At 42.5% G+C, this 15567-nt stretch overlaps 1 protein-coding gene across 14 annotated transcripts in view; it reads right to left on the reverse strand.

The window, feature by feature from the left end:
• Positions 1-15567, reverse strand: part of cadpsb (Ca2+-dependent activator protein for secretion b) — a 55126-nt gene that overhangs the window by 5566 nt on the left and 33993 nt on the right. For 2 of the 14 annotated variants that reach the window (XM_062468712.1, XM_062468704.1), the window contains 10 exons: positions 10275-10462; positions 9394-9495; positions 8966-9029; positions 8728-8851; positions 7198-7266; positions 4527-4633; positions 3899-3928; positions 1747-1903; positions 1472-1613; positions 541-702 (listed from right to left, as the gene is read on the reverse strand). In XM_062468712.1, coding sequence (XP_062324696.1) covers positions 541-702; positions 1472-1613; positions 1747-1903; positions 3899-3928; positions 4527-4633; positions 7198-7266; positions 8728-8851; positions 8966-9029; positions 9394-9495; positions 10275-10462 — 1145 coding nt within the window. Of the gene's footprint in view, positions 1-540; positions 703-1471; positions 1614-1746; positions 1904-3898; positions 3929-4526; positions 4634-6271; positions 6308-7197; positions 7267-8727; positions 8852-8965; positions 9030-9393; positions 9496-10274; positions 10463-15567 lie in introns of all 14 variants that reach the window. The other 12 variants (XM_062468716.1, XM_062468726.1, XM_062468752.1 and 9 more) reach the window with 8 other exon arrangements.

Below are 15567 nucleotides of genomic sequence, written 5' to 3' on the forward strand. Positions count from 1 at the left end.
CAACTTTTCATCAGCATCTGACTATTTAACTATTCAGCACAGCTAGAGAAAGTGGTAGAGCTATACTGTATGAGGTGGGTGGAGAGATACATATTGAACATAATCAATGACATCCCGATTTCCATTTTCTTTTTTGGAATGAAGTTCAAATCGGGTCATTAGTCTGCAACTGACCCTTGATGATGTGGTGATGAATGTTTTGGGTCTGACTGGTATCTCTGTACCTCACAGCTCTACTGCATGCATGCTGTGGAAAATGAGAAGCCCAACGACCTCTCATTCCTAAAACAGACCACCTACTCTACGTCCCTTAGAGGGCCCTTGGCATGAACATGATTAGATAAGTATTGTCTGCTACTGTGTTTTACTGGTATATTAAGGCCAGATGTCACTTTGGTAAAAGACCAAGGTTCTTCTTTTTTACTCTTTGAGAGACCATCAATCTTGAAGCTGCTAACCAGATTATGACAAACAACATCTTCATACCAAGGCATGTTTTGGTGATGCATTAGATCTAGGGTGAACTTGTTGAATACACACTCAGAGTCATATATAGCTGCCATCCATGACGGGGTGGAAAAGCTAGGCATTTGTGGAAGGTTAACTGATAGTCCTGCTACTGGCACTGGCAGATTTGGTACTTTGGGAATTTCGAGGTTCACATTTGGTAGTTTCACATTGGGCAGATTACTTGTTAAACTCCTGCAGAAGAGACAGACAAAAAGAAAAAGAAAAGAATCCATAACAGTGGTAATGTGGGCGCTGCAAAAAGCAATGTGACACTAAATATAAAATTAACTAAATTCAAAAGCAAAATTCACATAAAGTAACTGATTATTTTGAGACATACAGAGCATACATAGCAGACATGTACAGTACACACAGGTTTAAGAGCAGTAGGGTTCGGACTCACAGATACAGTACATAGAGGACCTATATTTACACTCAGTTGAACTCAGAGACAAACATATTACAAAAGCAGCGGGACGGAACAACAATCATGTAAAGCAAATACTGTTTTTTTTGTATGTTTTTTTTGCTTCAGTGCTCATTGACAAGTTTCCTTTATGTTAAAATATAAACAGACCATAAGCAAACATTTAAAAGGAATGGCAAAGTCAGAAGCATACTATTTAAGAATAAAAGAACTTGGCAACAGAATAAACTGGAGACCTTCTCTACCCGGACAACATTTCAAAGCACACACTATGAGGGTTAGTCCACAGAACAAAAAGATGGAACTATTAGGTATTACCCTCAACTAAGGGACCTGGCATGTAATAGGGTAAACATAGTAGTAGTTTTAGTATTGCCTTAAAGTGAGTTGAACTTAACAAATTGCACTTCATTCCTCTGCCTGTATGTGGAGCATCATACACATATGGTGTTTCTGGATTGGTTCAGTCATTAGGCGAACCCCTGGCATCCCCAACCATCCTACACTTCGTTTGGTTAAAAGTAGGTCCCTTACTTAACAGGCTCCCATGACTCTCGCTCAAAGCCCCTGTGAATTGACTGTGCGATGGAAGACTCCATCAGGTCCACATATCTAACCACCAGAGGAGCATACAGGTCCTGCAGGTGTTTGTGGAACTTTCCATTGCACAGGTGATCTGGACAGAGAGAGAGAGGGAGAGAGAGAAAAAGAGAAAGAAAGAGAGAGAAGCATTCACATTCAATTTGTTCATGTGGTTATACAAAGTTTGGTACCAGGCCTCAGTTCCTACAGAGAGTGAACACACGTACAGTCAGTTCGTAGGAAGTCATTAAGCAGCTGGAAGAGAGGGAAGCTGTCCCAGCTCTCAGGAGACTGGATCTCCAGGGCAGCATCCATGTCTACAGCGTACATGGCCAGGAAGTTCTCAGCATGCTCCACCATGAGGTCTGTCCACCAGGCGAAGGCCTAAGGAGACACCAGGAGCAGAGGGTGAATTCAGAGCCCAGTCAGAACAGAGCAGTGCAGGCCGAGGCAAGGCAGGGAGGGCAGGGCAGGGCGGAGAGAGGCACAAATAAACGGGAGCTAATAAGGACCTTACCACACCATAAACACTGCAATCCCCACACCAGCAGAGCAACATAGCATTGTGTATAGTTACCCAGTGCAGTGTGTTTTAAGGACAAACTACAAAAAAGTATTTTAATAGTGGTGTGACTGGACTGGACTGTGTAAAATATCAAGTAAAAGACGAACTCAATTCATTTGAAGCTACTGTAGGACCCTACTGTGCAATCAGAACATTACGTGTACTGTACTGTCTATAATATATCAATAACATCTATTAACGTTTCTGAATTTGGATCTTAAAATTAAATTGTACATGAGATATGTATCAAAAGCAATGAATTTAATTTGGTTAACAGTCTGTGCCTTATTTCAGTCATAATTATTCAGAGGTTTCCTGTAAACTAATGGGGAAAGCTTGGGTGCCTTTCTCATGCACACATGGAACTCCCTGCATGCTTTGCTCTCCAAGTAGGAGACCGGGTTTCCACCATTCACATCATTGGCATAACAACACACCCTGCGAGATGTGAATGTGACACATGCACTGTGCCGTTTTAGAGAAGGCACATCAAAGACTGCAGCACATAGCATATCTGTCACAACACCTCCAGGTGATAGCCACAGCAATTGTCTGAGAGGTGAATTTGAGGTGGCAGTTTCCCAGTGTGGATATGTGGACCTCTCTCTCTGCATCTGTTGATGTTGCTGTTGTGCTGGCAGTCTTGGCTCATTTGCTCATGACTTAAAATTTGACATTCTCCAAATTCAAGAAGGGAAACCATTAACAGACAAAGGCATAATCCTATATAATAATGCTGCATGCTCGGATTTCAACTCAGTCTTTCTGACAAACATCTGCCAAGGGGAACTAAAGCCACATGAATGGCAGTCACGTCCTTACTTACCTTTCCACTTACCTGCCCACCCCTCTTAACACGAACAATACTAGACAGCATTTAGGTTAGAGCCACAGTACAGGCAGCAAACAAGGCTGTCCTCCATCACATTCAAGGAGAAAGTGAGCACTCAGGGGCAGAGAAAATGGAGCAGGGGGAAGGGCAAATGGAACAAGGACAACTGGGGAGAGGCAGAGCCGAGGTGCTATTAGAGCTCCATTCTGTGAGGAGGGTCATGGGCCAGACACAGGCAAGGTCTGGAAGTCTCCGACAGGGCCGCAGCTCAACCACACTGGCTGGTGCTACAGTATCACCAAGGCAACAGTCGAGAGGGACTGTACCAGTGTTAAAGAGAAGTGAGGTGAGGGAAAGGGGGAGGAGAGGGTCATCTACTGGACATGCACAGACCGTGTTTGGGAGGGGGGGGGTTTCTCATTCAGCTTCACCACATACCTCTTTTCCCTGCTTGGACCGTCACATATTGTACGAACAGTGAGAACACAGGGAGATGTACAAAACAACAACGTTTCTGTCAGACATTGTTCTTACAGGGTTTGGGAGCGTCTTAGACAGCAGGGACAGCAGAGTGATGACAGAGGAGAAGCCAGGAGGATAATGCTCTAAACTCAGAGTGAGCCGTGAAAACCAACTTAAAACGCTGGATGGTAGAGAGACACAATGTTCATGGTGAACTCGGCCTAAGGACCACATGGAGCCTTCTCTGGCGATTTCTTACTTCAGCATGCTGCTACTGTACAGAGGAAAGATCTTTATGGCCCAATGGACATGCTATGTGATCACACTGTGGTGCGCAGCCTTTCTGTACTTAAAATATTTAGCAGGTTGGCTGTTATTTCAGTGCCAACAAACACCCACCCGTCCCACTCTATCCCCTCACCCCTACTCTACAGACACCACTATGGCCTCACTGGCACACATGCGAGAGGGGGAGGTTTGTGATGGGACTGGAGAGAAAGAGAAATAGTAGATACTGTACCGATTGATCTCCAGAACTTGTGACTGCCGCCTGTCAAGCATATTCAGAGAAATAGAATAAATCTGCTTATCTGCAAATATTCAGATCACACTAGGACCACCTCTAGATCTAGATCAATGTATACATGCTCCTCATGCTTCTCTCACAGAATCGATATATTTCTATATTAAAATACAGAAGACACCCGTAGTGCAGTGTAAACTGGATCAGTGCAACTGTGTTCCATATTTGGAAGATGTTCCACTGAATGAGCATGCATCATCTACTGATCTACAGTGGAGTAGTGCAGTACTGCTACCCATAGTACACTGCATGGTTTACAGGGAGCTCTGTACCAGTGGTGTATGCAGCACTGCACCACTAAGAAAATGAAAGCAGGGACTGCACATACTTCCCTTTTCCAATTCACAACCTGACTGTACTGTATCCTGACATATTGTTAACATTCTTCATCCAACTAGACTATCCTACTAGGCTTTTGGCTGTTTATAAGCACTCTATTAGAGATATTTTAAAGACAGAGGCACATTTCAGAGGCCTGGGAGGAGAACTACTTCTGTTGAGGGATGAGTGAGGGTGGAGAGAGATGGAGCTCTGAGGCGGGGGAGAAGAGGGCCGGCCCACTCACCTCAGCGTGGTGCTCCTGGTTCTGCTGGAGGACCTCTATGACTAACTCCGCCAGGCGAATAGTTTCCTCCAGTTTTTTGGCAGGCGTGACTAAGCGGCCTACGTTCTCTGAAGCAGAAGGATGAGGATGAGGGTGAGGGGGTTAGTCGAGCACACAGGGAAATGCCCGGAGAGCTTTCATTAGGAGCTTATCTAAGATTTTTAGCCCTCTAATTTCCCTACATAGATTTGTTTAAGACAACATGAATAAAATATCAAGATGCCTCTGCTGAAGTCACTCGGGCATGTGTACAAGTCAAACACTGTATAATTTCGGCGAGTTGACCCTTTGCGGGACAGTCAGTAGATTGTTATAGGGATAGCAAGCAGACCGATTGCACTAAAGATGAAAATGAGACACACCTACTATAGATTAGCATGCACTTATTATTCCCTTGTATACAGGCAAGTGATGTTAGGATATAATCCATCTACTTATCACGCGAAAGGTAACAAGAGTCATTATACCCTTCATGCAAAATGTTCTACCCTGAATGCTGTTTCCGTGCCAAACGAATGACAGAATGTGTACAGTATGGTTGAATGGGTAGAGCATAGCCTTTTACATGTCTTTTGGTGCAAGATGACTGTAAACATCTGAATGTGGTGATATGAGGCTGTCAGAACAATACAAAGTATGCAGCAAATTAGGCAAATTATTGGAACATTTAACTGAATGGCTAACATGGACTTGAAATAAAAAGGACATACAGCTGTGCATACAATTCTTGAGAAAATATTTGTGTGCTGGTCTGATTAATCAGATGGCACTGTGCTAAATGAACAGTGTTGGTGACATCACTTCAGTGATAGTCCACAGGTGGTTAAGGTTATGGCCATGAAGCCCAAGTGAATCAACAGCTATCTAATAAATAGGTAACTATGGCAAAAGGGGTGCAGTTTAGGCCTATGAGCTCTGAGATGACCTGTGTTTATATGGGGCATGTTGTAGTGAGATTGTTGTGATATTATGACAGATAGTATTCTTACAGTATATAGTCATGCTAAGGAGGGTCTTGCTAGGCCTAAAGCATTCCAAACAGGTCTGAAGAGGGATCATGCAAAGCAGTTCACCAGAGGGACCGAACAGGCTTCATTAGCCAGAGTGAGACTGTACATTGTGTGTTTTCTAATTGGATCCTGGGTTTGCATGAGGCAGGCAGAAGTATTGATAGTGACTATCAAGGTAATGAGTGTTTCGTTCGTTTCATTCATCTCATACTTCACCCATTTCCAATGTGTTTCTTGATGTGTAAACACTTTAAATATCTAACTTAAGAGTAGCTTTCTTGTTTTGTGATTGAATTCATTTCAATGATAAAGATATGTATGAAATGTTTGCCAATTCCAACTCTGAGAATAAGGTGATCTTCTGATAGTTTGATATACTGCTGCACTGTTTTGCTTCAACACATTGGAGATGCTGTGTTCTTATAAAGTGTTCATTTGTAAGAGATTGCATCACTTTATCATATTTATCTTTCTTTCAATCATCACTGCCAGGAAAATTGAAAATGGGAAAGTACATTTTCTAACCCAACATGATTGGATACAATCTCCCCAAATATGTTTAGGTTTAAATCCCATTGAAAAGGGTTATTTGTGAAAGAACATGCCAAGACATGGGAGGGAAATGTGTCTGTGTGGTGCATAAACATGGGCCTAGATATGGTCTGGGTCTGAGCCACAAGTTAAACAGGGCTTCACCTGGATCCTTTGGATCCTTTTTTTCATTTTTCTCAACTTCAGAGAGATAAAAAGAGAAAAGACAAGAAATATGTTAAGTTATTAATATTAAGGATTCATACATTTTAGGGTTATCTATAATCTGCAGGGGGGAGGGGCGAGGGGGTAAGTAAAAGCTGTTATTCATCTCCATCTGGCCCTGGAGATTTCAAAGTATTTCTCAGAGCTCCAGCAGCATGATGTAGCTAGACAAAACACAAAGAATCCACAAAGGAGAGACAAGAGACGTGACACGTGGAAACCTAAAGCCTGAAGGCTGAGGAACATTGAAAAGTAAACACTGACGGCAAGATGTGTCTCGACGAACATACAAAGCTCAGACTGTCATCAAATTAAGACACACAACAGCTGCAAAGATCTGAGACAGGACACACTTGTGATGACTTGAGTTTAAACACAAACAGGAACTCTGCACAGTATGCAGTACACCCACTCTTCAGCTGGAACCTTTGCCAACAGCTACCGTTTCTACTGCGTGCTGTGGCAGTGCCAGGGGACATATCCTACCTGCAAGACCCGCACAGCCAGCACCACTGACACATGACTAGACGACTGAGGGAGATAACACAGAAGCAAAGTAAAAATGCATTCAAGTCACAGGAATGGGTGTCCAACCAAAAGAAAGAAGCTTACAGACCGCTCATTCATGTTCATCACCACAAACAGTTGGCACAATGCAGTACTGCCCAGGTCCCTGGCTGCTGTACTGCAGCAGTCCAGATCTCTGACTGGCGCTCTCCCCACTTGCTCTCTCACAGACATGAGCGACAGATACAAAAACACAGAGGAGAGGACATAGCTGAGGGAAGTGAAAGAGGATAGGGGCAACGTGAAGAAAGAATGTTGGAAGGGGTGGGAGAGATGGAGAGGATGAGGAAGGTACTCACGGATGGTTAAATCCATCACTTGTGACGCCAAGCAGAAGACAGGGTGCTCATACATTTCCCTCTTTTTCCCTACAGGAGAAAGGATCGGGGCATGCAAGAGGCTGGAGTCAGAAGGGGGAAGGCCAGACGTCAGGGACTGATGGGAAGAGGCCTGTCCTGGTGAGTGCTGCCTTGGCTTGGCCTTGCTGGTCCAATGACAAAGTCCAGTGAAAAATGTAGCTAACACTACAAGGAACTATTGATATTGGACCACCACCACGAGGACAGGGGGAAATAAGTTAACTTGGTATGGCAAGATAATAAGGGTTCATCACCTTAGTATCTTAGGCACCCTGGGGTTCTTCTTTCTAGGCATGGACATGGCTTTTGTCAGAAGATCAAATGGTGGGAAGTACAGTATTCCCAATCATCAGGTTTTCTGGAGTTTCTATCTGGTTAGCCCAATGCCTACAAAGAAACAGCTCTCCATAATAATGTCTTGCAGCACATGCAGGTGACAGATGCTGGTTTGTAAGTGTCCAATTCCAGCATTCCTTTGCATTGGCTTCAAAGCCACTTATCACGAGTAGGGATCAGAGTGAAGTGATAAAAGTGACGAAGCCAATTACTGGGGAACGAGGAGGAGAAAACAGAAGGACAGGGAGAGGAAGGCAGAGGTCCCTTAGACAGGGGAGAGGAGAGAGAGAGGGACAAGTAGAGAGATACAGCAGGGGCGGAGAGAGGTGGCCAACAAGGACACTTGGTGGGGGAGGGGGTTTAGAGGTAGAGTCTAATGGGGGGAGGCTTCTAGGACAGGTATAGTGGGGAGTCAGAGCAAGACTCACTGATAAAGATATACACATGGAGTGTAAAGTAGGTGGACTTTATGGACTGAACACCACATGTCAAGAGTCTTGAATACAGCTAGAAAACTCATGACACAATAGGGGGCCAGCACTCAGATTTCAGGGCTTGGTTTTGAATGCATTTTTACTCACACATCTTTACAAAAAAGCCAACTTGACCTACAGTACACCACAGAGCTAAAGCAGGCCTGAAACAAAGGAGAGAGTTATTTGACTGAGAGACAAACAAAAGACTGAGAAATGTTTGCTGGAAGTAAAATAAACCAATACAGTTACAACTTGAATCCAGTTCTGTGACAAAGCAATAACGGCACCTTCAGAGGATATCTGTCCTCGGTTGTGTTTTATACTTCTGTGAGGATTTCCCTCTTGACTAGTTTGGTTTTAAAGGTCCGATGTGCTTTAGAACCAAACCTGACCGTGCGCAACACTTGAGAGACTCAAGAGGCACATGTTAACACTATACCTTTGAAGAGCCATACTGCAAACACCATATATGAAAACCCATATGACAAACTGATCTGAAATTTTAACTGATCACATTAGTGCACCATCATCTTGGACAATTAATACTGTTGAGAAAGTACAGCCGCCAAGCAAGGGTTAACTGCAAAGTCTTGGAGTATTACTGTAGCACACTGGTGCCATGCTGAAGATGTGTTTGTGATGCATGCTGTTTTGTTACCTTCAATCTTAGCATATTCTGTGATCCGTTGGTAGTTAAGCTGAGCAGCCTGCTCCAGACATTTGCGGATTACCCCTTTAACTTCCTCTTGTGGGACAGGGGTTACTATGTCCTTCATCAGCACCTGTCGGGATGGGGGGGGGGAAACAAAGTACATATTGATGTATTCCTCTTTTTATCTTAAAGTTAATTAACAAAATGATTTGCCGTATTCAGCAGTCAAATGCAAGTTACGAACCCTCTCCAGCAGAGACAGGGTAGCCTTCAGTGCTCCCTCAGGACGGCCAAAAGGGAAGCAGTATCTAGAGGGAGACACACAACTCACTGTGATGTGGCCCTGGACCTAACAGTCATTAAGACAACAGACATCAACAGATTAATAGTAACTATGTATTTTACTGCAGTACATTATTATTGCAGTGACATTTATTAGTTTAAATAATTATGGGAATAAGCGGTGGGATGTTATGTACAAGAGCAATTGTTTTATTTTAGTACCAGTAGAGTACATAATGTAAGAATAATTTATTTGATCTTAAAGTTACTTGTAAAAAACAATACATTAAAACTAGACTTTTACATCTTGTTCATGTTTATTAATCTAGGAGCAGTAAAACCACAGTAAAATAAAGAATGACCATGTGAGTAAGAGACAGTCAAATTCACCTGAAATGTGTGATCTGGTTTTCCAGGATCACTCGCAACCGCTCTTTGATTTCTTCAAAGCGCTCTTTTTCATCGACTTTGACCGTGCTCAATCCATCTGGCCTGAGGAACACACACACACGATAGAGCCACCGTGAAGCACTGCGTCAGTGAGTCTGTCATGTGAACTGGAGGATTTTTGCCAAAAACTAGTCAGGTCATTCCATTCAGCATTCATCCGGTCTGCTGAAGGTCAGTACATTTCTATGGTGTTGACCAACCGAACTTCCATCTGAATGACAGGCATGAACCCGTCACTATACTGTAGCTATAGCTTAGCTATAGGTAAGCTGTAGCTGTAGCTGTAGCTTACCTTACTGGGGATTCTTGGGTGAGTTGTGATTTGGAGGATCTTTTTCTTCTAAACTTCCTTTTGCTAGTCAGTTTAGAACTAGCCCCTGGTTCTGAGCTCTGGGAGCTCTGTGGGGCCCTGGGGCCATCATAACACATCAGGGGCCCCCAGTAACTGGTGCCCTCTCTGACTTTAGGGGATGCATGGGAGGATGAGCAACACGGACATTATAAGACTATGGCTTCAAAGGGAAAAGAAAAGACAGAGAAAAGAAATATAATGGAAACAAAAAACAAACAATAATTGATTAAAAATAAATATGAACAAAGAACAAACAAATTTAGATTCAATAACTTAATATGATGAGGCAAATACAGAAATGAGAAATCATAAGAGACGATTGGATGCTTCAGTGTAGATGACTCTGGCTCATTCTCTAGCTATTGCATCTCCTCTTGGATATGCAATGAAAAATATGAAGTCGTCCCCTTTCCACTCTCAGACCGTGGTAACTCCCTCTACAGCACTCAGTGAGGGAGCTAGTTCGCACCTGTTGCCATGGACATGAGAGGCGCAAAATGCGAAACTGTAGTGAAGCAGGGTGGGGTCAATCATGGCCCCGTTATCCGCCCTCTCCAGCAGATCGCGCAGGTAACAGAGATGTCTGTGACACCCCCGCACTCCATTCCTGGCGCAGTACTCATCCAGGACAAACACCTGACCTGGACTGAACCATCCCTGCACAGCACAGGGAAGGAGGGGTGTGTTATCATAGTCCAGTGATCGACATTAAGGCTTGTCCGATTGTCCGGGACAAGTTTTAAAAGAAATGGGACAAGTATAATGAAGACTGAACTTGCCCGAACGGACAAGTAAAAAAAAAAAAAAAAAAGTATCAGTGCAAGCAAATAAAACATTTTTGTCTTTCTATAATGCAGCTACAGTCTGACATTTAATGAATCCGCGCATTTATGAATGGATCCGCGCGTTCTACTGCTCTTGCCATGAATGTAGCCCGCCGGCGCCAATCGTGTCCTCGCGATTACTTATTCGGATTTAAATCGGTTAGCATTAAAGTGGAGTTCAGTGAGAAAATGTTTCTTAATACACCGAAACCTGGGCAAAAACCAGGTAAGCGCCCCATCCCTCAACCACGATTAAACACTCATCAACCTAATGCTAAAAATGCCTAGAACGAGGCGAAAAGAGTGAGGAGATTCGTCCCGACCTGGCCAGAAGTTTCCCGGGTTTTGACATGATACTGATGGAGAGATGATGTACAGTAGCCTACTGCTCAACTTGAAGGGATTTCTCTGGTATTGCAGACAGGTAAGTCAACTGTCATAATTTAGCTTAAACAAATGTAGTTATATAGCCTATCAAACTCTAACAGAATCAGTCGCTTTAAACCCATGATTTCATTTTGAGATGTAGCTAGGCCACTGGAAACTAGCTAAACGTTAGCTTTACTTCTTAGCTTTCGTAGCTTACGTTAGCTTTCCAATGAACCAATAGTATTTTCCTAAACCAGAATATCAAGCCAAGTTATGTCCTAACATAATAGTCAGAACGGAGTAGTTAAGTAAGTTAGGCTAATTAGCAAGCATAATACTCGTAGCACTAGCATGCTAGTGATACCTGTTAGCCTTCTCATTAGTACATATTGAAGTCATACAGCGTTTGTCGCACAGTTTTTGTCTATCGGAAAATATTCAGTTAGAATTTTCGAAATCGCATATGCTACGTTACGCTGTGAGACCCGCATTCGAACGATCACATATGTGCGAGTATAGTAGAGTTGTTGAGCTGCAGGAATTCGGCGTGCTCCTAGCATTGTGCTTTTGGATGTGCTTGATTAAATTGGTAGTATTGTACTTTGCAGTACTAACACCACCCCTCAAAACATTTAGCTCTACTTTGCAGACATTGCAAACAGCCGACGAACTAGTTGGCGTGGTAAGCGTGAAATATCTCCACACAGCCGACTCTTTGGCTCGCTCCATGTTACTTTTAAGTTTAACTGTCCACTGGTTGGACACGAGCTTTACACAGCTAGGTGAAATGCTTCAAGCTAAAAATGTCCATGGTTCACACACCAGCGACAACAATGTTTGGTAACTGTTTGATTACTATTGTATGTTTGACCAATACACTATTTTGTTTCTACTACTACATTTTATTTATTTTAATACGTTTGATTACATTCTATTTTCGAATTTTGAATGCACAAGTGTTTTTTAAATGGCAAATAAATAAGAATTCAGTACATTACATCTGTTATTTTGTCTTAGTTAGGAAAGTAATGTTTAGTTAGGAAAGTCTGGTGCCTTTAGTCTCTTCCACATGGTAGAAGGAAGGTATAAGGTGGAAGGTATACAGTTTATTATTAATTCAACAACGGTATCGGATCAGTATCGGGTATCGACAGATACACAAAGCCCAGGCATCGGTATCGGGACTGAAAAAGTCGGATCGGTGCATCCCTAGTTAAAACGTATGAGATTGGTTTACATGCAATTTTCGGGAAGTGAAATCGTTTTAAGGTGGAAATGACGTCAGATTTCGCGCTTTCCCAACCGTTTTTCTTTTCCACCATTTCACCTCCGCGCTGCCTGCCAGGATCGTGACTTATGCTGTGTAACGGTAAGATATCAGCATTCATCCAATTTATCTGCTAGTCATGTGTGTGCGTACTTATGTTTTACTTGTGCAGTTAATACCGTACTACATTAATTTGAATAATCAAATCCAGTAAATCCGTCATGATAGCAATTTTTTTTGTCTAGTTTGATAGCTAGCTCTAAGTCTCACCTGGTCGATGCTAGAACCTTCACATAAGGTGGCTAATTTGCGGCTGGCGTCAGTAAAATAGGAATATATGTTGCCTGAGCTAAAGATTCGTAGCAAGTACTGTTCAAATTATATATACAAATTTGTAGGTTTTCCCGGCTCCAAATTTTGGATTAACTATTAGCTAACTCAGCTGTGGGTCAGGCGAATGCAAATGCTAGTTTTATAGAGTTAGCTAAGTATTAACATTGGAGTGAACTAGTGTTGCACAGTAAACCTGTACTAAAGAGACACACTTACACATACATAGGAGACAATCACTGCAAAAGAGCTGCAGTTCCTGTGCAGACAGGAGAACCTAGCAGAACGCCATCTCTGTAGTACTCCATCCAGTCCAGAACCCGGGGTCCTGAAGTCTCGACTTTTACGATACTCAAACGATGCGATGTTAATATACCTCTCTGATCTAACGAGTCTGGCTAGCTGTCGTGACCTCTCAGGTGGGCTTTGGCTACGATGGAGAGCTGGAGAGATGGTTGTTCTGCTAGGTTCTTCTGTCTGCACAGGAACTGCAGCTCTTTTGCAGTGATTGTTAAGGAGCCTAATGACGAATCATGGTCATATTTATGTTGGACAATGCTACACCCCTTCACCAAGTTTCATACAAATCGGTCTGGTAGTTTTTTATATGTGTTCACACACATACAGTTTTGCCTGGGTAGGAGGTCATAAACAGTGGGGCATTGGATTTATTTACATTTTTTGTCTATTTTCAGATATAGTTTATCCTTGCTGAAGGTAGAAATTATTACCCTGTTGGATTGTTTACAAGCCAAGTGACAAAATGCCGGAACTATCATTAAAGAATTGCATTGTATGTTCTTTTGACCAGGAAATGGCTGAGACCGATTTCTTCAGTGCCATAGAGAGAACGACAGTCGGGACCTATGTCGTGAAAGAAACTGCAAACAGTGAACCCTCTGATTTCAGGATAGTCCTCGAGGTTGTGATGGTGCTTCAAGATCTTGAGAATGTAGCACTTGCTTCTGCAATGTTGTTTGGGCTCTTTTATGCATTGAACATGCAGTACCCTACAAAGCTCCGCTACTCCTTTGAGACATGTCAAAAGAACATCATGGATGCGAGTGAACTGTCAAGAAAGCCTCATAGCTGGAAAACTAAGCTATGCCAGTGAAGAGACTTCATCGTTCTCCCCCCCACCCCTTCTCTCCCTTCTGTTCCAGTATGAGTGGAGAAGATGGTACATTGTAGACTCTACATTCCAGGACTGAGTGGTGTTGCAGCCTGGTTTTGTTACAACCAGTACAGTGTTTTAAAGTTGTAGTTACAGTATATCTCAATTAGAATTTTACTATTCCATATATATATATAGTGAACTAGTGTTGCACAGTAAACCTGTACTAAAAAGAGACACTCCTACATAGCTTCAGTGTTCCTGTGCATACATAGGAGACTCTGGCAGAACGCCATCTCTGTAGCACTCCATCCAGTCCAGAACCCGGGGTCCTGAAGTCTCGACTTTTACGATACTCAAACGATGCGATGTTAATATACCTCTCTGATCTAACGAGTCTGGCTAGCTGTCGTGACCTCTCAGGTGGGCTTTGGCTATAATGGAGAGTTGGAGAGATGGTTGTTCTGCTAGGTTCTCCTGTCTCTGCACAGGAACTGCAGCTGTTTGGCAGTGATCGTTAAGGAGCCTAATGACGAATCATGGTCATAATTATGTTGGCCCATGCTACACCCTCACCAGATATAGATATATATGTAGATACATTGTTCAAAAATCTTGATCTTCCTACGGCACATTGTTTTTTTATGGATTTTTTATGGTCTTCAGCAACAGCTCATTAGATTTTCTTTTATTCATCAGAAAATGACCCAAGTAGTGCAAAACATTTACATTTAGTCATTTAGCAGACGCTCTTATTCAGAGCGACTTACAGTAAGTACAGGGACATTCCCCCGAGGCAAGTAGGGTGAAGTGCTTTGCCCGAGGAAACGTCATTTTGCATGCAAGGAATCGAACCGGCAACCTTCTGATTATTAGCCCGATTCCTTAACCACTCAGCCATCTGACTCCTGTTATTATTTCATCACTAAAATAATATGATAATGCAGTTTAAAAATAAACTTGCTTGTTCTATTGTCACATCAGAACAGAGGAACATAAAAATATATTAAAGTTCTGATACATAAAATGTATAAAAATATAAACTTAAGATATGAAACTTAGTCCTTTGAAAAAAAGTATTTCCTAAAAAGTTTCCCTAACCGCTCAGCCATCTGACGCCCCCAATACTCAATTCTCTTTCTCTCGGCTTCTGATTCCCACAGAGAAGACATGTTTTTATGTATTTTATGATTTTCCATTAGTAGAATAGAATATCTTTATAGTCATTGTACAAAAAATGAAACTTAAAAAAGATATTCTATTCTATAGTACTAATGGTACGGTATTTGAGCAGCAAACACGTATGTAGCCTACTAGGGAGAGTGCGTCAGATGTTACCTCTGGCCCTGACCATACACAACAACCATCAACGCCCAGAACATCACTTGGGGTGAAGACGCATAAAAATATGTTTTGACCAAGAATATATATCACTGTTTTAAGTTACAGCATATTATGTGTCCTAAATGCTTTTACAGCAGGCTGTTTATAGAAGCCTGTATACTCAATAGATTGGCATGGCCTGGTTTTTCCTTTTATATTGCAGTGTTTGGTTTAGAAAAGGATGGCTAAAGCAATAGTTATGTTTATATTTATAGTTTGGAAAATGCCTAATATCGGCCTGCCGATATATCGGTCGGCCTCTACTTTCTAGTAAGACAGACAGCGATATCAGCATTAGTACCGTAGCTAAAAGTCTTGGAAAGTTGAGGCTACTTTGTTCCCCTTCGTTCTTTTGGTGAGCAGTCTCACAAGCCCTACTTACCCGGCGTCATGGAGCCGACCAGCTAAATAGTTATTTAGCACTAGCGTTGCTACCTGCATATACCTACAGCTGGCATCTGTGCTTTGTTTTGCT

The sequence above is a fragment of the Osmerus eperlanus genome, chromosome 1 (assembly GCF_963692335.1).
Source record: "Osmerus eperlanus chromosome 1, fOsmEpe2.1, whole genome shotgun sequence".
Classification (NCBI taxonomy): domain Eukaryota; kingdom Metazoa; phylum Chordata; class Actinopteri; order Osmeriformes; family Osmeridae; genus Osmerus; species Osmerus eperlanus.